At 35.3% G+C, this 26,575-nt stretch overlaps 1 protein-coding gene across 2 annotated transcripts in view; it reads left to right on the forward strand.

Annotated features, from left to right (window-relative positions):
* LOC128992761 (BMP-binding endothelial regulator protein-like) overlaps positions 1-26,575 on the forward strand; it is a 132,799-nt gene that overhangs the window by 79,401 nt on the left and 26,823 nt on the right. For both annotated transcript variants that reach the window (XM_054416503.1, XM_054416509.1), the window contains exons 4-5: positions 10,358-10,457; positions 25,593-25,769. In XM_054416503.1, coding sequence (XP_054272478.1) covers positions 10,358-10,457; positions 25,593-25,769 — 277 coding nt within the window. The remainder of the gene's footprint in view (positions 1-10,357; positions 10,458-25,592; positions 25,770-26,575) is intronic.

The following is a 26,575-nucleotide window of genomic DNA, read 5'->3' on the forward strand; positions in this document are numbered from 1 at the left end:
TTTTCTTTAGGTTCTCAGAGGCGTAAAACACCACCCATTCATGATAACTTAAAAAAAACATCAGATTTTGATGCAATTTTGTACAATTTTCAAAAACCATGTTTACGTAAGAAATCAGCATTACCGAATTATGGAAACAGGGTGTTATTGAATGAATTGTTTCTCATTTTTGACCCTCTAAACATAGAATTTACCTATTGATATTTAAATACTAAAATGTATATATATACCTGCATTTATACAATCCGGAATATTGCAAATGCACCAAGTTTCAACAAACTAAAGTCATCCTCATGCCATTACCGCATGTATTGTCACTTCATTTGAAGGTCGCCAAAATTAACGGTAATTTAAGACACATGCGTGCTCTTAAAAGAAGAACATTCAAAAGACAAAAACACTTGCAATACTTGTACGTAAGACATGACATGATCGGACAGAAGTTATGCACTTATAGACTCAGAACATTACATGATCATACACATGTTATGTTCATAAATAATCAAATGCAGGCAATGCAAATACGACCAAATGTGGCAAGCAAATCTGAAAAGGCAAATAGGGACAAAGAGGATCGGACCAGGTGGAAGGAAGAACGGTCTGAACGACATTGACCTGGAGGTTAAGGTCAAGGGCATTGACAAGGTCACAGCTGGTATATGTCCCAAGGTCACCGAAGACCCCGGTTAAGGACGTTAAAGAAATACTTGTAGAAATTTGATACCTGGAGATTCAGGTGTATTGGAATCGGCTACTTTTTTCGTTAACATAACTCATTCGCATCCAACAATAGTGGTATATTTTGCCTAGATAGCTGAGTGGATTAAGTGCATCAATCAGTGACCAGTTCGATTCTGTGAAAAGAAAATGATTTTTTTGTTAGACCCTGCTGACCTTAATCGTTGGGAGAATAATGTTGTTCTAACAAAGCTGTCATCTTATTCATTCAATCCTCATCTTAGTGGAATACGAATCCTGGTGTTGGCGTCGTTTGAATATAATTGAATAGAAAAGTTATTATTTAATATGTTGTTGTTGAAACCTTAGGAATACACAGTTATTGATTGGTTATAGAATAATTATGTTAGATTATTAGAGTGTTGAACCCAATGTTTAAGTGGGCACCCCTTGAAATAATGCTGTTTGAACTAACACTGACCTAACCTAACCTAACCTTTCTTAAACAAAACAAGCCAATGCTTATGCTAAGTACTGCCCAAGTAGCCAGTTAAAATATATAAGTGGTAAGAAAATTAAACCAGACACCAAGTCTCGCATATCTAGTAAGCTATTTGATACGGCTTTGTCAAATATTTACCTAGTAATAAGACAGTTTATGTTTCCACTAATCAAAATAATGCAATGGATGACTTAAAGCTATCAGTTGTTAAAATATTGTGAAGCTGTTACTTTTTCAACGTAGCTGAATCACTCAAGACGACGCCAGGGATCTCAAAGAAGTTCATTACACAACGCTGTTCCAAGATAGTTTGAAAGTACTGATTAAACGCTTATGAACTTTGAACGAATTTCCAAATTTCTTACCTTAGATTTACACACTCAGGTGTAACAAATTTCAATTAATGAAATAATCTGGATGTTTAAAATTTCTGCGCTGTTCTGGTGCAAGTTGCTCCATTGATGACGTTTTTCACAGACTTTTTAACCCTGAGCTGGAATTTTAAAGATAATTTAAATACCCACAGAAATTAGAATATAGGCTTGAAAATTAGACGATCCTTATACTTTAGGCATTAAAATATATTTACAAATTTTAAAAGACCACGTCAAACTCTGAAAATACTTCCACGTAGTGAGTTAAAGATTCTCATTGACTAAGGATATTAAATTTTTCTGTAGTGGACATTTGCCTTGTTGGCTGAAGTGACTTTTCAAAATTTGGCGAATTTGCAAAGTTCCATTGGAAGCCATGTTGTAGACTCGTTGATGTCGATGCACTATGAGACTTTGGTATTCAGTTATCCAAGTAGAGCGCAGCGAGTCGAGGCGCCACTGGCCTGGTTTTGGTTCTGAAGCGGTCAGGGACACCATAGATCACAGAGAAATATCGCAAGGACGTACCATAGTTTGCAAAATATATCTCTGTTTTAGCGGCGTAAAGTGTACTCTATGTTCGATTGTTTTGCTCAAGGAGGAAAATGTCAATGTTAATCTAGTTGCAAGTTGCGCTCCATCAAGTAATTGGTTGTATCATTGACTTTCGGTATAGATTAAATTTGCTTATGAATTTTATCATCGTTATGGGTCAGCTAAAGACAGTGGTAGATGAAACATAAAAGTTTTGAATAATATCATGTACTGGAGTTTTTTTTTTTTTTATCAAGCGGTTTCAAGGCACATTTGTTTCACTTTTCTGTTGTACAAATCCGATTAGCAATACTTAGCTACCGTTTTATTGTTTTCAAAAAGGCAAATCCTTTTTACTAAACCTATTTTTAAACGTTTTAGTTTGAATTTTGTAAAAGAGGCAGCTTTGAAATGGTAACATCTAGAAACATAAAATTTATTACGTTTGTCATTGGTTTTTAACACACATAGGTTTCCAGTTTGTGCGTTCATCTCAGAGTCGTGCGTTATTAAGAAGTTGGTAAAAATCACAAACCCACAAACAAACGGCTAGTTACACTGTTTTGGTCTACGTTTGTATTGTAAAATATTTCTGAGGAAATGCAAGGAACAAATCCACAAAAGTGATTAGAGAGATCGAAAACACCCGGTGAAATTATGTGTCAAATCTATCGGCAATTTTAAACAGTTAAACTGTTGACAATTTGTACAATAAACACAAAATGTCGTTTTAAACACTTCAGTCGTTCTATTATTATTGTACATTTTAAATTATGGACCCATTTTTAATGCTTTATAATTTTTATACTATTAAACTTACTGCTATAACATACACATCAAACGAAAAAGCAACTTAAAGAGTTTATGCCTTCCAAAGACACATCATTTAACAAAATCGATCCAGCAGAACTGTAGATTTAATTGTACAAAGTTAAAAAGTAATCTCCAACTTTTTATACCACTAGAAATTTGGAGGTTACTTGACGTTTTTGCAAATAACTTTTAAATGGTGAGGAAATCGACCAAAGTGGAAGGTATTATTCCGAAAGAGAATAAAATTTCCTACAATCTACTATAATGCATTTTTTGAAAATACTCAAAAAAGGTACTAAAAATTGCCTCAAAATGGAAAAAAAAATTAAAATCCCCGTCTTCAATGTAGACAATAAACATAGCAAACATTAAATTTCACACTTTTTTATTTTAAGCCAAATTTAGGCTACATTTATTGAGTATTTTCAAGATATGCGTAACATTAGATTGTAGGAAATTTTATTCTCTTTTGGAATATCACCTTCCACTTTGGTCGATTTCCTCACCATTTAAAAGTTATTTGCAAAAACCTCAAGTAACCTCCAAATTTCTAGTAGTAAAAAAAGTTGGAGATTACTTTTTAACTATGTACAATTAAATCTACAGTTCTGCTGGATCGATTTTGTTAAATGATGTGTCTTTGGAAGGCATAAACTCTTTGAGTTGCTTTTTCGTTTGATGTGTATTTTATAGCGGTAAGTTTAATAGTATAAAAATTATAAAGCATTAAAAATGGGTCCATCAATTAGAATAACCCTGTCTTTCATCACATAACACCGTACTGCAACTCAACACCAGTTCTTGCAGTACATCATCTTATAGGTCATGGTACATGGTTTGGCCTTGCATGAAGTGTAGCAAAACTCACTTATCAGAACATAGGTTTCACTTGCAAATTGCATCATTTGTGGTCTTGAAAGGGTTAAACGTAAGGCTGTTTGTTTTATATTTTGTGTGTGATCGTGTGAATTGTCATTGAATTGGTTACAATGATAGTTGACAAACAGCATAGTGCTTCTGGGTCCAGTTTTGAGCCTGTTTGAGATTGGACTAAATACCATTCAGATTTGTAGGCAAAATTGTTGATTTCATCACATCTTTTTATTTTAATCGGACAACATCAATTTATTGAAAATCTCCGTCTTATGATTCAAAACTGAGAATATTACAGAGCTAGGAAGAGACTATGAGAATCTTCCAACCTTGGAGTAGAGGTCGAATGCTTTACGCCATATAAACAAAGCTGCAAACGTACTCTTGCAACTACAGTTTGCTTTGTACTCAATAGACTTAAGATTAATAGGCCAAAGAAGCCATAAAGAGATCCAGACATATGACTATTGACACAATTGTGAAAAGACTTCTCGTCGCATTGTAAATCTAATGCTTTTATTTGTGTTTCATGTTGACTGCGTTGTTGTTGAGTAGACGTTAAGTTAGATCTTACAATTTTTACTCTCAAAATCAGATGAAAAAACCGAACTAACCTAAGATAACCTAGCCTAAAACACATACACCACGAACCACTTCTCTCAATACAGACCCTAGTAACAATAAAGTCAATTAATTGTCTCAATGAACTACTTCAAAGAATCCATTGGTAAACAAATCTCGCATGCGGTTAAATTGTGTTGTTCGCGAACTCTGACCACTTTCCTGTGATAAGGATATCGAAATAGACCGCTTCCGCATGATAGTGTGAATAGCAACGCGCATGAACATACTTGGATGAGTGTGAGTGTGTACAGTGTGTAAGTATGCGTGGATGGCTATCAAAGTAAACAATGGATACTTACGTTTAAACGCCAGAAACTGCGTACTCCAAGGTTGTTACTAGCAGAGGATAATGAAAAGACATGTGATTATTTTCTAAGTAGTCTGTTGAAACTGCAGTTCATCACTTTAAGTCTTTGAAATGATGCTTTATGTGTTGGGAGAGTGTATTTTATGTTTTTTGTGTTTTGTAAGTGTGTTGAGTGGATGGAGTATGTGTTGGTAACTGTGTTGAGTGGATGGTGTATGTGTTTGTAAGTGTGTTGAGTGAATGGAGTATGTGTTGGTAACTGTGTTGAGTGGATGGAGTATGTGTTGTTAACTGTGTTGTGTGGATGGAGTATGTGTTAGTAAGTGTGTTGAGTGGATGGAGTATGTGTGTTGGTAACTGTGTTGAGTGGATGGTGTATGTGTTGGTAAGGGTGTTGAGTGGATGGAGTATGTGTTGGTAAGTATGTTGAGTGGATGGAGTATGTGTTGGTAAGTGTGTTGAGTGGATGGAGTATTTGTTGGTAAGTGTGTTGAGTGGATGGAGTATGTGTTGGTAAGTGAGTTGAGTAAATGGAGTATGTGTTGAGTGGATGGAGTATGTGTTGTTAGTGTGTTGAGTGGAGCACATACGTGTTGGTAAGCCTAAGTAAGTGTTGTGTGGTGGAAAGTATGTCAGATAGTCGTGATGTAAGGTGTAAGGTAGCGAGCGGAGTAGCCAGTGTTGAGCAACCATTGGCCTTCCACTGTAACCTGGAATACTCACAAGATAGCGAACTGTTAAGCATTTTACAGATCGTGGAATGAGCGGATAAAACAATACGGTAAAATACTTTAACAGCAAATAATGAAGTCGCGTGGAGCATTTTTTCCACCTTCAACTTAATGTTCACTCTTTGGTGTGTCAGCTTCGTATAAAATCGAATCCAATCCAACATAATTTCACAACATGATGTCGTGTGCTTAGCAATATCGATGGTGATCATGATTAATCATCTTTTAAGGTATCATCGAAAGCAGTCGTTTTGTTAATGGTCCGAGACGTATACTCTCATGTCAGGGAGAGTTTATGTTTTAAGGGTCATTGTTCTAATTTCGTATCTAATTTATTTGGCATTTATAAATTGGAAACTCAATCCTATAGTAAAATTATCTCCAGACAGTTATTTCTAAGTATCCTATCCTATACTCTAAAACAAGCGCGTGTACGGACAAACTTTTATTTTCGTTCAAGGATTTTAATTTTTTTAACTATTGGGTATTTGGCCACGACAAATCGATTGGAGTTGGTCACAAGGCTGGGAAACATCCAGTTTCCACCCTACAGCTCTTAAAAGTGCTCATGATAATACCTTTTTGTAGCTGCAGTTAATATTACAGCTGATACAGGTAGTTTTTATTGCAAATGTGTTTATGAAGGTGTATTAAAATGTTGAATCATCAAAGATTTGTTCACATTGATTACCGTACGTAATAAACATTTTTATGCTAAATAACTTATCTCATAAATGTAATGCTTAATTCAATCCGAGCAAAGCTGTCTGGTGCTATTGAATAAATTAAACACATTTGTTTATACTTTCCAACAATATAGTATCATTTATTTGATACAGCTCTCACTTTTGTTGTCCAAAGATTGGTCGGGTTGGTAACATAAATTTTAAAAGAAGTGGCGCAAGTCGCCACAGTCAACATGACTTGGACTTGGACTTGGAAGTGTTCAAAAAATATTTTTCATCTCGGTTCTCGTGGTAAAGTTGGACTCTGACGTTGGTTCTCGTGGTACAGTTCGACTCTGACGTTGGTTATCGTGGTAAAGTTGGACTCTGACGTTGGTTCTCGTGGTAAAGTTCAACTCTGACGTTGGTTCTCGTGGTAAAGTTGGTTTCTGACGTTGGTTATCGTGGTAAAGTTGGACTCTGACGTTGGTTCTCGTGGTACAGTTCAACTCTGACGTTGGTTCTCGTGGTAAAGTTGGACTCTGACGTTGGTTCTCGTGGTAAAGTTGGACTCTGACGTTGGTTCTCGTGGTAAAGTTCAACTCTGACGTTGGTTCTCGTGGTAAAGTTGAACTCTGACGTTGGTTCTCGTGGTAAAGTTGTACTCTGACGTTGGTTCTCGTGGTAAAGTTCAACTCTGACGTTGGTTCTCGTGGTAAAGTTGGACTCTGACGTTGGTTCTCGTGGTAAAGTTGGACTCTGACGTTGGTTCTCGTGGTAAAGTTCGACTCTGACGTTGGTTCTCGTGGTAAAGTTGAACTCTGACGTCGGTTCTCGTGGTAAAGTTGGACTCTGACGTCGGTTCTCGTGGTAAAGTTCAACTCTGACGTTGGTTCTCGTGGTAAAGTTGGACTCTGACGTTGGTTCTCGTGGTAAAGTTGGACTCTGACGTTGGTTCTCGTGGTAAAGTTGGACTCTGACGTTGGTTCTCGTGGTAAAGTTGGACTCTGACGTTGGTTCTCGTGGTAAAGTTGGACTCTGACGTTGGTTCTCGTGGTAAAGATGGACTCTGACGTTGGTTCTCGTGGTAAAGTTGGACTCTGACGTTGGTTCTCGTGGTAAAGTTGGACTCTGACGTTGGTTCTCGAGGTAAAGTTGGACTCTGACGTCGGTTCTCGAGGTAAAGTTGGACTCTGACGTCGGTTCTCGTGGTAAAGTTCGACTCTGACGTCGGTTCTCGTGGTACAGTTGGACTCTGACGACGGTTCTCGTGGTAAAGTTGGACTCTGACGTCGGTTCTCGTGGTAGAGTTGGACTCTGACAACGGTTCTCGTGGTAAAGTTGGACTCTGACGTTGGTTCTCGTGGTAAAGTTGGACTCTGACGACGGTTCTCGTGGTAAAGTTGGACTCTGACGTTGGTTCTCGCAGTAGTAAGTTTCTCCAGGGAGGTGCAGCGGCCGGACAGGTGCGCCGTGCGGCTTTGCAAGTGGTACAACGCTAGCCTGGGGCAAGGCCGGATCAGCAACATTCCCGTTCGCTCTCTCCCTCTCCCGTCTCCTCTTTTCTCTCTCCTCTCTTTACGTATCTGTTTTCTTAATACAGAAAGGTCAATAGTCATAAATTTCTATTAAAATGATGTGTGCACCAAAGCTGTGCATCTACCACCTGTAAAATGAGGTTTTGTTTTATGTTCAATTGTCTTTAAATATTTTCTTATATCTCTTTTTATATTTGTTTTCTTGATACACTAAGGTCAATAGCCACAATTTTTTCAAGATACTCGAATATTTTATTCATATTTTTTTATAAATATTATGTTTGCCAACCGGCAAGATCGGGCCATGAAACCTCCGGGGGAAGAAGACCCCTTGTCATGAAGACCCCATCGGGTTATGCGGTTTTTAAATTTTGACCCTTAAAACATAAAAATTACCAACTTGCATTACACCCATCAATCTGTGTAAAGGTTTAAAAGCAAATCATTTTATATTGGAGCGCTTTGTAAAATTAAAGGTTACGGAGAAATTTCAAAAAATTGTATATTTAAAATTCCCAAATTTTTCTTATAGAGAAAAAAGTAAACTGTTGTAATATTCTTGTTATTGATACATTTTTGTCAACTTTGGCAATGATTTATTTCATACTATAACCATTAACTGTCAACATTCTACAACAACAAAACACTTGTCTTTCCCTGTAGTAACAAGCCTTACCTAGGGAATAAAATTGACAAGTTAAGAGAATATTTAGGTATAAATCCATTAAGACAAATAGAAATTCTCTTAGGTTTGCTGTGGTGGGGTCGTTTTAGTTATTTGCCATTTTACAAACATTGAACGTCTACGTCCTAAAAAAACTATTTACCAGTAAACTGTTGCTTGTTGCTTTCATTCCAACATTACGAAAGAGTAAAAGTGCTTATAATCTACTTAATAATAGGAGAGCAGCAAGTTTACACCAACACATCCAAATGTAATCAGTCATTTATTGTACGAAACGTCCACACGGTAAAAACGCTTCAGACTATACAATATGGTTAGTCTTCCTCTAACTAAAATCAATTTAGTAAAAATCACACGTTAAATCATCCCTCAGTGTTTCGGGAAATAGTTTGCAACACTCTCAAGCATAACTTGGTACAAATCACAATAAAACTCCAAGTGCAGTATCCTTATTCCTAAGTCATTGAAATGACTACTTCATGGAAGAAAGTCAAACATTTTCAAGAGAACCGTTACGCCGTCGACACGAGAGAAGGCTGTTGTAAACAGACTGTCGAGTTTGTTTGTCCAGCAGAAAAATCGGAACTGTTTGGAAAAGAAACGCTGATTGAGACTCCCGAGTGATTGGAGTGGCCGAAGTGATTGATATGATAATGTAAACCGCAGTCCGCTCTATAGCGAACCATTGATCAAGCCTCCCGCTATCTGAGCAAAGTCTGCTCTTGCTTTCACATGTCTTTCGTGGTAGGAATGTTGTTTTGGTTTAAAAAATATCAGGTACAATTTAGGAAATCGCAGATGATATTCTTAGCGTCACATTTTAACAGATTTGTTCTTCATGTCCCTCCTTCAAGCACATCCTAGGACGCTAGGTTCTTTCCAAAAACTGTATTACAAATACAACAATTACAATTACAAAATCTGTATTACAATTTCATAGGGTATGGCTAGTCCTAGAGGGTCCCGGAATTGTCATATAGACCCATTGATTGGCGGGATTTGAACCCGGGACCTTGGGCTCAGATATTAAAATAACCTGGATAAAATAAACCTGGATGATGAGTGGGTATTCTTGATTTGTGAAATTTAAAATTGTTTTAATTTGAAAGACAACTAGAAACGAATCTTCATGCAGTGTAAAGCATGCATTAGATGTTATGCTACGGGTTCCACGATTGTTGCGTATGATTCTGACAAAAGATAGAGACAATGGCCTTCCTTGAAGCTCGAGACCATCCGACGCCCTGGGAACGCGTGCCTAGAGGACAGGGACCCTGGAGTTCCAGGAACCTTTGGAGTTCCAGGAACCTTTGGAGTTCCAGGTTTTCTGGAGCAACACCCTTCACAGCTGTGTCTAGAGGAAGGATGAAATCATCCAGACAGGGTAACGAAATTCCTGCAATCTCAGTTGGTAAGGGGAATCAAGAAAGAATTCATAAAAGCTATCTAGTAACTAAAATTTGTACATACAGTTCGATTAGAACGAAAACTAAATTAAATATTATTTCCAGCAATAAACAGATTGTTTAACGCGTATTGATTACGAAAAGACTAGGATTGTAGTTAATATTCTACATTAGAGTTGGGCAACGCCAACAGATGCGTGAAGGATATATTTTGAAAGAATTAGATCGTAGCTTTGGAGTTTCTTTAGTCATTGAAAACATAAGGTCTTGGACAGCTAAGTACAGTTTCCATCCATCCCCAAGCAGTCAATGCAGCATCTGCTAAATATTTGGGTCTCAACTAGACTTGCCTGCCTCTATATTGCATTCGCTCTTGGACGGCGCTGCCAATCACTCCACAACAAATTCCCAATAACCCTAACCTGTGTAAACTATGCTAAAATCCATATCAGCTGATCGCTAATAAAGTGAATAAAGCAGGGCTGCCAATATATTAGCGTGTTTTGTCCCTGAGCAGTTAATCCATGTGGTACTTTTAAATTGGGTTGCGGTAAAACATTCTCATCTGTGATCATGAGAGCCTTAATTAAACAGGTCACATAAAATTGATATTCTTTTTTGTTGCAGAACGGCTATGTCGAATGTGCCAAGGAAAGATGTCTGGGCGCTGAAGGTTGCTATATGTTGCTGGACCATTCCAACGATGGCTGCTGCTACAAATGCAAGGGTAAGCATTTTCAGAGCCTCTTAGCTGTCTTCAGTTTATTAACTCGTTTTTACAAGTCGTTCGATTCTTAAATTCTTCAAATTCTCAAGTTGCAATAATGATTTTTGAATCATGACCTGTCTTCTTTCCGAGTAACAACGTATAAAATCATCATCTAGTGTGTATGCAATAATGTTTATTCAAGTGACAAGATGAAAATTAATACTTTTTGATTTTTGACGACGAAATTGTTTCAGTCATTATTCTAAATACTACTATTGAAGGAATTGAACTTGCTTAATATTTAAACAGGAAAAGGAGCTAAAGACTTAAGAGATTTATAATACCAAATGCACAGGATTGTCTAGTGCAGGCCTTTGACATATCCTTGTTGTCCCCGGCGACAGTCCTGACCAAACCATACAACTTCATTATCAGAAACTACCCCTCCCAGTCAAACAGTCCAACTACAGTTTTTAGTATGGATGTATTAATTAGACGGTAAATGCTGATCAAGAGGCCTCTTTTAACATATCATTTGCCTACAATTGTTTCATACGAGTGTTAAAGTATTTTAACTTCTCTGATTTACGTAAAATCCACTCGAAGTAGAAAGGTTTAAGAAGGAAAAGTCAAAGTACATCAACCGTTATTGTCTTTGACGTTAATCATATAAAGTTGAAAATTTAATACAATAGTAGTGGCGAACTACCGGTTTAAAGTCACTTGGGGCACGTTTTCCCATAAGAAATAACATGGGATCATTTTTTGGCCACTAAAACCAAAAATCCTGATCTTTGTTTAAATATCCCTATATAATTGTCAAACCTTATTTCTTACTTATTCCCCATAAATATATTTGATATTAAGCTAAAAAAGCTATTTCTTACATTTATTGACCCTTACAAGTGTAAATGTAGAGTAGTGGCGAACCCAGAAAGAGCCATCACTTTAGGCACGTTTTCCCCATAAGAATAACATGGTGAGCTTTTTTTGACCACTTTTTTAAAAATCCAGCTCTCGACCAATACAAGCCTATATAAATGATCAATACCATTGTATAACTTCATTACTATTTCAAATCCACATGCATTCACAGGTATATTCTCAAAATCATCAACTTGACAGTGCGAGGTTTGTACGCGAACTCGTGCGCGCTCCGGCTCATGGCGCGCTCCCTTGGACATCCTTAGTGGAAATCCATGAATTCTGGCTACTTGGGAACCCAAGCCATTTGACATATAATAAATCACCTTTTCTCCTAATAACCTTTTCTATCAAATACATGTCTTTATATTTGGTCTTTAACAATTCCTCGGTATAGAAGCCTCCCCTGATTATATTACCATTTTCATCTTTCAAGATATAAGTCACAGGCTTTGTATTCTTTACTTCTGCTATTGCAAATAGCTCACCTGTCCAATTTGGAGTATATCCTTTACTAAAAACATGTTTATACTTGGAAATCCTCACACTATCACCCACCTTATATCTTGGCTTTTTAACTTGCACTACTTTAGAAGTCAACCTCTCATGCACATATTTACTATTCTTAATATTCACTTGGTTAGGCTTCATACCTATGGATCTATGCACCTTATTATTATATTTTCGAATTAACTTTGGAAGTAAATCCAACCATTTATAACTTCCCTGAGCACTAAATTCCCTATATAACCAATTTTTTAAAGTTCTCTGAAACCTCTCCACAATTGCAGCCTTAGTTGTAGAAAACGTGTGATAGTGATTAATATTTAATTTTTTCATTAGTTTGCTAAAATATTGATTAAAAAATTCTTTTCCATTGTCAGATTGAATGTTTTTAACCCCCTTTGGTAGAATGGTTTTAATGGCTTCTGTAACCACCAACCCCGTCTTATTCTTTAGTGGAGCAGCATAAGCTTTTTTAGAAAATGTATCTATTAAAGTTAAAATATATTTATTGCCAGAATTCTCTCTAGCATAGTTTTGCATATCAATTAAATCTATTTGTACAGTTTCGTTTATACCTAATACTTTAAAAGACCTTCTAATGAAATTCTTTCTTGCAGGCTTATGAAATTCGTATGCAATTTCATTCATTTTTTATAACATCACTCTTTCCTTGTACTGTAAATATATTACCATTAGCCCCAATCAATAGATTATCTTCCATTCTTTTAAATACATAGTTTTCTGGTATATATGGTCTATTATCTATATACTTAAATCCACTCAAAGATGTAGGGTCGGCAACTAATAAATCAGGATTGTATTCCATCAAATTAAATTTTCTTCCTGCATATACAAATTTTGATCCATCATAATACATAGCTTGTGACATTAAACAAATATCATCTAAATATTCCCCCATTGGCAGATTTCTTATATATTGTTTTTTGGCATCCCAACATTTTTCTTTTTTATCAAAAGTTATAGTCTGTTCTTTTGTAACACAATCAGTGTCATCAACGGCAGGTTTAACACGTACTAACCTTTTATTATTAAAATCCCAATAGCCTGCTTCCATTTTTGGAACTTGTGAAACATTCACAGCATCCTTACTATCTGTACCTTCTATCAAATTGCTAAGTTTCTGTTTCTTAGCATTCCAAACACCATTCTCTGATTCTAAAAATTCATAATTATTATCGTCTTGTACAAATTTACCATTTTCTTTTCGTATTAAAGTCTGTTGTAAAGTGGGCACATCATCTAAACTTTCACCCTTTTCCACATTAGTAATTTTCAGTTTCTTAGCATTCCAAACACCATTTTCTGATTCTAAAAATTCAAAATTATTATTGTCTTGTACAAATTTGCCATCTTTACGTATTAAAGTCTGTTGTAAAGTGGGCACATCATCTAAACTTTCACCCTTTTCCACATTAGTAATTTTCTGTTTTTTAGCATTCCAATTTTTATTCTTAGATTCTAAAAACTCATATTTAGTTTTACCTTGTAAAAATACATCACCTTTTCTAGTTAATGTCTGACCCAAAGTTGATACATCATCTACAAACTCCCCATCTTTAACATTACCAATTTTACGGTTTAAACAATTCCAACTATCGTCTTGTAAATTTAAAGTAGGTTCATTACTAGCCCTGGGTTCTGCAGGCTTATTATATGGATTATATAAACGATAAAATTTATCTATAAACATATTTTTATTTAATAAATAATTCCACTTTCTCTCAATTCCTCAATAATGGAATCTATTTCATTATCCACTCCTGAGTTACCGGCTTGGCGACTTAGCCAAAGAAGTCTTAACCTATCAATAAGCTCATTAGGATCATCCCAATAAATATAGTCTATTTTATTACCAGTCACTTGTCTCAAAACTTCACCAACAGATTTAAAAAGAGGTTTAATTATATTAAGATATTTAGTATGTCTATTACTTGAAATTGGTGCACCATCTTTGTAACTCTTTAAATGTCCATTTGTAGTTTCCAAAATCTCTTTATAATTTTGCAAATCAGCCTGAGTATAATCCTCAGGTTCTTTTAAAGTTAACAACTGCCACAAACCTTTTGTCCCCTTGTAGGTTTTATTTGCAACTGTAACATCATCATTGGCAATATCAACTTCCTTATTTCCAATAAAAAATTTATTTGCTTCTCGTCTAATACCATATGTAGTGTCTGTCATACTACTTTTACTGAGGTAATTTCCTAAATAGTCTGATGCTAAAAGACCAAAATCTAATTTCTGTGGAGTGGATTGCTGTAATGGTTGTAATCTTGGTATCATTGATATTCTAGACGGAGTCATTGGGAGTATCTCCATTCGAGGACTCTCTGTTTTGCCAATAGATGTGATTTTCTTTAATTCTTGTAATGGCTCTAATAAAGGTTGGAATGTTTGGAACCTCTCTTCAGCCTCTAGAAACTTGCCACGTTTTAAAGCTCTATATTTCTCTCGTATTTGATTTGCAGAGTCAACCAATTCTTGTTGAATGTTTTTCATCTTTTATTTACATTTTATTTATCTCATTTGACAAAGGATTGTACTCAAACACTTTATCATGTATTATCAAACAATATGCAGATGTATTTGCTGGCACATTTTCTGCAGTTTCAATCTCTAATTTAATATCAACAATTCCTTCCTTCACGGTTTCGTTCTGTCTAGAACAGTCTATTACAATTAGTGGATATTTCTTCATAAACTCAGCCCTACTAATCATAGGATCTGGGATAGTATTATAGTAAGTCTCTCTAAACCTCATAAACATCTCATAAGCTTTAGAGACATCTCCATTTTCAAAGTCGAGATTTAAATCACTATAAGGATAATATTCAGAGTTTAAAAATACTTTGAGATTTTTTAATTTACAGTGATCAAATTCATCAGTTCTTTTTCGTGCACTATTATCCCTAGCTGTTTGGAAACCAAATATAATATATCTAGGCTTCTCCAAACTTGAAGATGTCTTTACTGACCATGTATGTCTTGTGGTATTGGGATATGATGGAAGTTCATGCAGCTCTAAGCTTCTAAATGCAATTTGCAAATTTTTATTTTGCAATAACATCTTTTGTAATTGTAACTTCTCTCCATCTGATGGTATTACATGTGGCATCACCCATTGAATTGAGTTAAGTGTAATTTTAGGAATCAAATCAGCAGTGCCACTGGCTGGAGCACTAGTGGTTGTTAATATACAATTCAAATCATTTTTGGATCTTTTCAATACCAATTCTTGTTTGACATTTACTAATACCTTATTAAAATCCTCAAACACACCCATTAACAACTCTAATGGTAAACATGTACTAAACTTGCCACCTTTATGGAACTCTTTTAAATTTGTGTCAGAATCAAATGCTACATTTGTCAATTTAGTTGTTTTATTGTAAGAGCTCAATATTTTCATAAGACTAGAAATTCCTGGGTTTCTTACAATGTCTATTTCTTTACCTGCGACTTCGTATCTAATTTCATCAAATAAGAATGCAAATGCATTATTTATAAAATGACCTTTATCATGATTCTCAATTTCTCCCTTAATATACAGATAACTTCTACATGGGAGAGTTAGCAAATCTTGATTATTAATACATATTCGAATTTCATCAGAATTATTTATTGCTAAAGTGTTGTGGGGAACATAGGAGTGATTTGTAATTTTAACCACACTATCGTCGAATTGGGATTTCCCTGTAACGTCTAGAAAATCTTCCATTTTTATTAATAGAAAATTTTAACTTTAGTCCTATTGATTTTAGGAACCTAGCATTTTGTACACTTATAGATAAATTTTTATAAATTCTCATATCTTTTTTATATGACAAGTAATTGTAGTTTCTTCTCCGTTAAAGTCAATTGCCTTGTCATGTTGATCGGCAAATGTAATACTGACAACATCTAAACTTCTCTTATTTACAGGAAAATATATAATATTTCTTGGAACTTCAATAATTTTGTAGCCAGGAGGAGCTTCTGGATAAAAGCTATGTATGGTGTGTGATTTGTTTCCATTTAAATAGGACCCGTTTGCAATATTACATTTTACTCTAATCACATTTACATTATTGATGTTTATTTTATTTGTAGATTCAAACTGAACACCAGGAGTAGAAACACCTTTAAATCCTAATAAAATAGACCCTAAACATGGTTTTGTAAAATCAAACACGTGGCTAGAAAGTAATGTCGCTTTCATAGTTTTATTATTAGCTGTAAGGAAAAAGTCTGGGATTTGCTTTTGAATTTCCTTTGCAAGCTCAACCACCTCATATGTTCCTTCAGAAATTTCTATTGTAACTGGAGCATTGTGGTCATAATAGAAAACATCATCACCTTCTCTAATGGTTAATTTGTTGCCTTTAAGTTGATTTAATTTTGGAATAAGCCCTTTGAATAAAAGTTTGGATTTAGTATTAATTAATGCTTCTGAATTTTTATCTACTATAACTTTAAGTTTTCCATTTAATAACTGGTTTAAATCATCAACTGAGATCTCTCCTTTTGGTAATGTAATTTTCTCTACTTTGTAATATGTTAAAGTATTTAGGGGTTTTTTAACATTAAATATGGAATTATAACTTTGAAAATCTACCAATCCAATTACATAATCATCATTTAATTCTATGGGAGGAAAGAATACTGACTTTAGCTCTGGCTCTGTACCCGAAAATGTTATAGTAAATGAATCCATTTTTATAAAGAAATATTTTTTATGAATGATAAACATAAAATTCCACAAATAGAACTATTTAAATCTTGTATTTGATCAGTTGTATAGTAGATTTTATATCCCTCAAAATATTTAATTACTTCTTTTGGAGGTTGGATTCCAAATGGGTCAAAATAAATTACAATATCTTTATTTTTACGATAAGCTGTCCAATGTGTGCCAGATGAACTGTCTAAATTAACTATTCCGCACTCTTTTACTCTTGGTGTTAGATTTTTTAGCTCGTTTTTTAGGTACACCCCCCTGAAGTGAGGCACGTCTTTTGCGGCCTCTAACAGCTGGTAGTTGTCCATCTTTTTTATTAAATTTTAATCCCATTCCCATCTTTGCTTTTGCCTTCATCAAATTTGTCACGGCATAAGCAGCAGCTCTTTCGGCAAGACTTGCGTCCTTGGCCGTTACTCTAGTCCAAGCTAAGTCTGCTAATCTCATGTCTGCTTTGTTCCGAGCAGCGGTATCTGGATTATTCATGTAGAATATGTCATGCTCTTTACAATAAGAGTCTCGTTTATTTTTTGGAGGTACATTTTTAGCTATATTCTCACGTATATTCGTTCCAGGTCCACAGTACCGATATGATGGTATGTGAAGTGGGAATGGAAGGTTATTTATAAGAGTATTCAATAACCCTCGACCCCTGTAAGGCTTTAGGAATAAACCTTTGCCCTTTTTACATGTTTTCTTATTAACATTTTTTACCATTTTTATTATATAAAAAATGTCTTTTATTCAACAAAAACACAAATTTAAAATAGTACATACTAAGGAAAATATACCAAAGAAAATGGGTCTATTTCCCACCAATATTCGATGTGTTATTTGCGGTCCAAGTGGAAGTGGGAAGACGGTTGTAATTTATAACTTAATTGTAAGAAAGGAAGGATTAAAATTTACAAACTTATATTTAATATCTAAATCATTAGAACAAGAAAAATATAAAAAAATAATTGAAATATTTAGTTTGTGTGATGAAGTGAAATTACACACGTTTACTGACTGTGAAATCACACCAAATGATGTAAAATCACAGTCAGTTGTTGTATTTGATGACATAAATAGTCCAAATATTACACAATTTTTCTCAATGGGTCGACATAAAAATATTAACTGTTTTTACTTGTGTCAATCTTACAGCAAAGTACACAAACATTTACGTGATAATGTAAATTTCCTAATATTATTCAAACAAGATGATTTAAATTTAAAACATGTATATCACAATCATGTTGGTAATGACTTTTCATTTGACCAATTTAAAAATCTCTGTCATCAATGTTGGGATAAAACTAAATATGGCTTTTTTGTAATAGACAAAGAAAGGTCAAAGAATAATGGCAAATATAGATTTATGTTTGACCAATTCTATCAAGAGGATGGTAAGGGTAAATAAATAAAAGACTGGAGTTTTTTAACATTTGTATTTATTATATATCTACACATACAATTTATGTTTGATCAATTTTATAATGACCAAGCGCAAGGGTATTGATGCCATCTTCCAGAATGAACCTCTTGTCATCGTCAAAGGATAGTACTTTCTTATTCATGGTCAAAGTTTGAAGATGATGATTTGTAGATTTAATTCTTGTCACATTCTCATAGTAATCTTGCCCAGTTGCAAGACAGTTCAAATAATGTTGATGTCTGAGGAGATGTTTAACTGTAGCACCATCAGCTCCTTTAGCTTTCTTCACCTCTAAAACTTGCTTGTCTTCTTCATATAACCATTTTAGAGGAATATAAGAATATAATTTTGGTCTTAAACCACAATATTCATACATAATATGACCATCTAATTCGTCTTTAAACTTGCCTGTGACTTTTTTATTTTTATCAGAGTATAATAAATGGTCTTTACAATATCCAGAGGTATCAAAATAGTGCAAGTCACATTCTATTTCCTTATAAAAGTCCTCTGTAACTATAGAATACATTAAAGAATCTGTATCTGTCATAAGAAATCTTTTGTTCTTAAATTTTGACATATAATTATAATGGAAATCATACATTATTACTTTACTAATATCCAAAATGGTCATTCCCAAATATATTGGTTTATTAAACTTTACAACTAATTTATTTAAATGTATAGCATGTAAATTGTTATCAAACTTTTTGCTACAGTCAAACCTTGGATTAGTGACATATTTTGTTAATAGTGACTCATCCTTGAGATATATATCACGAAACTTTCGTTGATTCATAATTGTTCGACCAAAGAGACTATTATTTAACAATTTGTAAAAGTCTTTTTCGAAATCAGTTTTAGCACATTTGCGTTTTTCAATATTAAAATTAATATAGGGCGCAAGCCATTTAGACTGTCTAAATTTTAAAATTCTATGGTATTTTGTAACAATCAAACCCAATTCCTCATATTTTTGTAATGCTTTATAATGTAAAATATATTTAGTTTTGTCATTTAAATTTGGTATTAATTTGCCATTCATTTTCTCAGGTGCTAATGGATAGTCATTATGTAAATCATGTAAGCTTTTATCATATTTTAAATCAACTTCTAAAATGTATCCAAACTCATCATTTTGATTGTATTTGTAGTCTATCTCATTAGTCCAACGGAATCCATCCACAGGCAGTGGCTCGCACATTGCTGTAGAGTATAGTGAGTTACAGTCTAAATATATTAAATAGACACTCTCTTGATTGGGATCATAGTGTTCACCCATATATCTATTATTTGCTTTAGCGTAACGTGTAGAAATCATACTGACTCCTCCTCTAATCGCACTTTCTATGAACAAATGCATGTCAATATCTTGAAATAATTGTAATTTTATACCAGTCATTCTAAGACAGGCCTCCCATGTAAGTCCAGGAAGTGAATACATATGTACGGGGTCAAGTTTGTAATCTTTTAAGCACAGGTCTCTAAAAGTCTCAAAGACATCAGCCAGTAGCAATACATCTGTTTTAAGATATAAATCATGATATTCTTGTAAATTATTTATATTAAAATGTGTCCATACATTTTTAGCATGTTCATATTCATTGGGAGAGATATGTTCTTTAGTTAGAGTACTATAAAATCTCTCAATTGGGGGTAGAGACTCTGCAAACTTATCTGGTCCCGTCATATATTCATAGGGAAATACACCTTTACGTTGTAGTAGTGGATTTTGTATGAATCTAAATGTGTTTAAATTGGAAGCCAATTTATATAATGGAAGGGACAGAAAGTTGTATGAATCTAAAAATACTAAATCATCTACAGAGAATGATATATATTTTTCCATATCTTTAGCTATGCAATTTAATTTACGATTAAACTTTCCCAAGTGTTGCATTATTAAATGTCCATCATAATTTTTCAAGTTATGGAAGAATACTGGTATTTTCTTTGTTACTTTATAGTTTAAATTACAATCATTGTGGGCAGCTCCACGGTATTGCCCAGAGGAATGGCAATGATCTCTCACCCTATCAAAATATAGGGGCTTTTCACAAATATGACAATGCGTTGAGTTTTTAAAAGATACCTCTTGCTCAGGAGTCATTACTAGGGGAATGTATATTGACATTTGACGTTTAATGAAGTCATAAGTCTCAAACAACCTTTTGAAAAACACATCCATAACATTTGCACCACTATATAACTCTTCAGAAATAATCTTAGAATCTCTCACAACAACAAATGCAAATCCAGATGGAGTATGCTTGTTAGAGTTTATAAAGCATTCAAAATCTGCATAAATCACAAATGGAGCTTTAAGTTGATATTTATAATTTTTAAATTGTAATGTATCTTGTTTAGACATTTCCACTCGTTGAGCATCAAAATTTTTACAATATGTTATGTGACGTTCTAATATATCATTAGTGTAAAAATGTTGTAAACACAACTTACAAAAATGCTTCTTATGGTCATCTTTTGTAGAGTGGAACATTAACTTATCAAAATCACGAATTAAACAGTAATGTGATTTACGACCTTCTTGTAATAACAATAGATCTACATGAGTATCACTATTTAGTTTGGTTGTTCTTAATGGATATATGAATTTCTGGTCTTCAACCCCAAATACATTAACACTTATATTATTTTGTCTTTCAAATTGATCTATATCAGATATTTTTACGGGATACTTTATGTTTGTCATATTTAACTGACTTTCATGTTGTAGATAATTAGAGACCCTTTCAGCATTTTCATTGATACAATTCCTTGGATGTAAAGCTGCTAAAATTGACCAAAGGAAGCATTTATTATCAGCATTTTTTATATTTAAAACTGCATGTTTCGATTGAATAGTTTTTGGTGTGGGAATATATGACTTTGGAGTTAAGGGCTTGTACTTGTAAACGTGCAACTGCCAATACTTAGTATAGTCATATATCCATCCACTACCTTGGGCTTGGTATTTGTGTATAGAAGCATCAATCTTTAAAAGTGCATTTTCAATTTGAGACTTTAAATCTCTCTTCTCAATAGTTAAGGTAGTAAGGCTTCTAAAATCTGCAATACATTCTTTTTCATTAACTAATTTTCCATTTTGATCCATTGAATATTTTATAAATTTGATTCTCCTAACTAAAGTCCATTTTATTGGCAGAGGACAAGACTTCAGAGTACTTTCAAGGTCAGCTCTAATCGATTCACCAACAAATTTTATCATTGTGTATGGACATTTTATGCAAGAATTGGCGTGTCTTTTAAAATGTCCAACAACATTTATTTTACAAAAATTACAACTCTTGTGTCTTTGTAATATATGCGACTTTAGAGCCACATTATTATCACAGATTAAATTGCAAACCTTGCACAGTTTCACCTTCATTTGATGAATTACCTTGTAGTGGCGAATCAGGTTACTTTTGGTGGAGAGCGACACGGAGCAGTGTTGACAGGTGGGCCTCATGGTCCAGAATGAAATATCACCCGAATGTCACTTCTATTTATAGACTTTTCGAAAATTTCAAAAATTTTTAACCAGAAATTGTGAAATTTTCAAAATTTTTAGCTAGAAATTAAAAACTTTTAAACAATTTAACTAGAAATTATTTTAACGGGAGGTCACCCACCCAAGGCTTAATTAAGAGCTACCACTAGAGACGAGAAAACCGACCATGAGTCGGGAGCGAGAAGCCTGACCATAAGTCGGGAGCACGACTGGGAGCACGCCATGAGCCGGAGCGCGCACGAGTTCGCGTACAAACCTCGCACTGTCAAGTTGATGATTTTGAGAATATACCTGTGAATGGATGTGGATTTGAAATAGTAATGAAGTTATACAATGGTATTGATCATTTATATAGGCTTGTATTGGTCGAGAGCTGGATTTTTAAAAAAGTGGTCAAAAAAAGCTCACCATGTTATTCTTATGGGGAAAACGTGCCTAAAGTGATGGCTCTTTCTGGGTCCGCCACTACTGACGAAACGAAAAATAATGTTTTGAAAAATGTTTTTAAGGAAAACAAATATTTTGAACAGACATTGGGTTCTGGTGAGGACTCTCTCATCCACGAGTTGTACATCCCCATTAAGATGCTGGAACAAAAGCGAATCAAGAACAAAAGGAACAAACAAAGATGACTTTTTTGTTTTGATTTGTTTGAGAACACCCTGTGAGGCCGGTTCTGTTGGAATAGTTAATATATGCAAATTACAATTAATATTCGTGTCCCGACTCGCCGCATTCCTACCAAGGCAGACAGCCCGTCACTGCCAAGATGGCCATAATGGCGTGGTATACGGTAACACAGTGTAATATTTCTTAATTTGTTCTCTTACGAATTTGGTGTCACACAAGATAATATCTAATCATAGTTGATGGTAGATATTAACATAGTAAATAAACACATTTTCCATAACCTAACCTAGAAGCCAAAGCGTGCGAAAGAGATCTCCCAGCAATACTTATTTAGGAGTACCTTAACATTCGTATAGGGTTCAAGTATCGTATTTAACATGTACCAGCATAGAAATGCTATGGACCATAAACAAATAAACACCCGTCCGTCAATCCAACCCAACTTAAAACTTATACTCAATAACAATAGCTCAAGGGTTTCTGTATTCAACTGAAATCATACAAAATTTGAAATCATGTCAATCTTTTTATGACTCGAATTAAAATTATAAAAAGTAAATTAATGACAACATTTTAAGCTAACAAAAGCCATCAGTGACACAATAACGTACAATGTAGTAACTATTGGCCAGGCCAGAAGTAATATTTTATTTGCCTTTTGAAGCTGCTCAAGTCCATCTCCAGTTGGGAGGGAGGAAGTAAATTTAAATCATGGGGCTCATTTTTAAAAAAGGTTTTTATTTCGAGTCAATCGTGATTTTGATTAGAAACTGAGAGTGGTTTATAATCAGCAAACAAGCGAACTTTACAAACTGATGGATTTACAACTGAAAGATCATTTAGAAAGACAATAAATAACACCGGACCTAAGACTGGCCCCTGAGGAACGCCACCGGACTATGTGTATAAGACGGCTCCGATATTAGGTTGAGATATTATCAATTGTATTATACCACTCTGTTAACGTTCGTTCAAGCACAGTATTTGGCACACATCATTGCCTTGACCTAACTACTACCTAACCTAACCTAAGAAAAAACACATTGTCTTTAAAAAAAAGGTCCTTATGAAGTATTTTCATGTCATGTTTTCATGTTTAACATTTAAACCACTATTTAACATCACAACGTATTTACCATTCTCTTCATGAACCATAACCCATCCTAACCAAAACATAACCTAACCTAACATTCGTTCAATGGCGCTGACATGGCGTATTTCCCTTCGAAGATTGACGTTTCTTCAGGTACGGAGTTCGATCCTCACCCAACTGAAGATTGATAACAGTGATAAAGGCCTCATGTCCAGCGGTTATCAAGGAAGCTGTGGCTGATAACTTATCAACCACGCTCGCGCTACTTTACATATCTTTTCGCACTTGCTATCTTCAAGGACACGACTTTGTTTATTTAAATTTTAAATATTTATCAATGCAAGCCAAAATATGATTAATTGAAAGTATTCAATAACTTTTAGCTAGAAAACTTAACAGTGGTGTTTTTTTTGTATGTGAAGAATTATTAAAACTTGTGCTAGGTTCCTGCATACTTTCTAGTGTAGGTTAGAAATTTGCTTCAAATAATTCTAATAACAGCTTACGAGAAAAAATACAGCATAAAATTGAATGCTTATCTTGTCGACGAAAACATTTCGCACAAAACATGAGGACTACAGAATTATTTTCAATTGTAACATCAGATCCTTCGCCAAGAATGTTAAGGAAACCTCCCTTGGAATTAATTAAGTGTTTAAAGTTGGTGTTCTGTTGTTTTAATCCTCCGGTTTTACCATTAACTATGAATACAAAAAACTATCAGCCATTGTAAGTAGACCATAATTGTTTAGTCCTTGATGAGAAAATTGCTAAAATAAACCTTTTTGCAATTGTTGAAATGATTTTATATTATTTTCATACTATTTCATGTAGACAATATATGAATTAAAATGGGTTTTCTCTTCAGTTTCCTTGAGAGAAAACAGTATTTTACAGCTTAACAATTCGCCAATGGCTTGGTTAAAAGCTATTTTCTCTCTCACTTTTTAACGACTTTATCCTCAAAATGGGATGTTTAATTCACAATCGTATATATTCTAAGGTGTTGAAAATACGTGATTTTAATCAATTAAATTATTTCATTTGATGTAACACAAACTCCAACATCATAATGCACATTTTATGAATCCACTCAGACTATTTACTTCGTGAGTGGCGAATCGACGGAAAACAAACAACACGATAATCGAAAACAAGTTGATAATCACTACCTTGACCCAGCATCCCATCAGAGAGAAGAAAAAGAACAATCCGTGTGGTCGACCAAAGTTTATCCACTTCCAGCGAAACCTTTTACCGAGCGGCAGAAGCGCGGCGATAAAATGTAATTGGACAAAAGAGTTTTGCAGTTTTGTTACCAACGGGATTCGTGTTGAATTGTAGTGGGAAACGGTTTTGTGTTTGGGGGAAATTAGTCAATGACAACGCTTTTAGTTGATTATGTTTACTGGGGGCCACCAGACTCAATAACTTTTGATATTTTTATTCAGTAATCTTAAACACATTAAAAACTATGGTTCATTCACTTATGGTAATTTCAAAGTAGCTACTAAGACGTATAATTTAAATATTTTTTTACCGGTAACAAAGTTGATAAAATCATCTACTACTACGTACTGCGGAGCCGTCATGGTTACCATGCTTACCATAAAGGCTTGGAATATGGTAAAATGTTCATCTTAAAATAATCTCATCTGGCCCAATTGGATTTATCAAATTTCCCCCTAAATGTGTTTTTTTTTAACTTTGTTAAAATTTACGCTAATAAACAATACACTTTGAACAGAAACATTCATTCTGTCGGTACAAGAAATTTAGCTGTCTACTCGAATATAAGACTGATTCGTCCGACCATAGTAAGTCTTGTAAGGGGAATCGTTCACTAAATGACTCATTTTTTCAGTTTTAGCTTTGGCTATCAATTCAACTTCAGTATCCAATAGTCAATGGTTTCAGTTTCGAAGATAAAAGACTGATTTGTCGGTACTGATTCATCTGATGTTAGAAGTCGAACTAACTATCCCACCTTGCAAGTCTTGTAAGGGGAATCGTTCACTAAATTACTCATTTTCCTTCGTTTTAAGTCTCAAAGATAATAGACTGTTTCGTCAGTACTGATTCGTTAGGAGTCGAACCATCCCACCTAGTAGATCTTGTAAGGGAAATCGTTCACTAAAGGAGTTTGAGTCTCAAATTAGCAAGAATGATCCAATAGCGACTCAACTGGGTTGTCTAGCTAATCCTCGCCTAATCATTCCCAAACTCATTTTCTGCAGCCCAGAAGAAGAGGGCCGATTCATTTGGCAATGCTGATTAAGTACAATCACCAAATGACCCTTTACCTAGTGACCTGTTCCCTGTTGCAGGCTGCCTGCACGAAGGTGTCTACCGGGATAGTGGCTCACAGTGGCGCGACCCCCGACGTTCCTGTCGCATACTCAGCTGCAAGGCGGGGGTCGTCACCGAGACCGAGGAGGTTTGCTACACACCCTGCGCCAACCCTCGACCACCCAGGGACGGCCAGTGCTGCGGCACGTGCAAAGGTGAGTGGACCGAGCTTTGGTAGAGGGAGGCCGGAGTAAGGTGTGTGGGGCACCGAGCTTTGGGTAGAGGAAGGCCGGGTAAGGCACCGAGCTTTGGGTAGAGGAAGGCCGGAGTAAGGCACCGAGCTTTGGGTAGAGGAAGGATGGAGTGTGTCAAGGTGTGTGGGGCGCCAAGCTTGGGTAGAGCAAGGCCGGAGAGTGTTAAGGAGTGTGGGGCGTCGTGTAAAGGAAGCTCATTTTGAGTGTGCGGAGGTCGTAGTGGGGGCCGAGCTTTGGTTAGAGGAAAGGCGGAGTAAGGTGTGTGGGGCGCCGAGTTTGGGTAGAGGAAGGCCGGAGAGTGTTGAGGAGTGTGGGGCGTCGTGTAAAGGAAGCTCATTTTAAGTGTGCGGAGGTCGTAGTGGGGGCCGAGCTTTGGGTAGAGGAAAGGCGGAGTAAGGTGTGTGGGGCACCGAGCTTTGAGTAGAAGAAGGGTGGAGTGTGTTACGGTGTGTGGGACGTCGAGCTTTGTTTAGAGGAAGGGTGGAGAGTGTAAAGGAGTGTGGGGCGTCGAGCTTAGGTAGAGGAAGCTCATTTTGAGTGTGCGGAGGTCGTAGTGGGGGCCGAGCTTTAATGGATGAAGGTTGATTGTGATAAGGTGTGTATAGGACCTAGCATAGATAGAGGAAGCTCATTTTGAGTGTGCGAAGGTATGAGTGGTGACCGAGCTTAAGTATGTGAAGGCCAGATTGTGATAAGGTGTGTATAGGACCTAGCATAGGTAGAAGAAGCTCATTTTGAGTGTGTGAATGTATGGGTGGGGGCCGAGC

The sequence above is a fragment of the Macrosteles quadrilineatus genome, unplaced genomic scaffold (genome assembly GCF_028750875.1).
Source record: "Macrosteles quadrilineatus isolate MER2022 unplaced genomic scaffold, UCM_ALF_1.0 Scaffold_1__1_contigs__length_201487025, whole genome shotgun sequence".
Classification (NCBI taxonomy): domain Eukaryota; kingdom Metazoa; phylum Arthropoda; class Insecta; order Hemiptera; family Cicadellidae; genus Macrosteles; species Macrosteles quadrilineatus.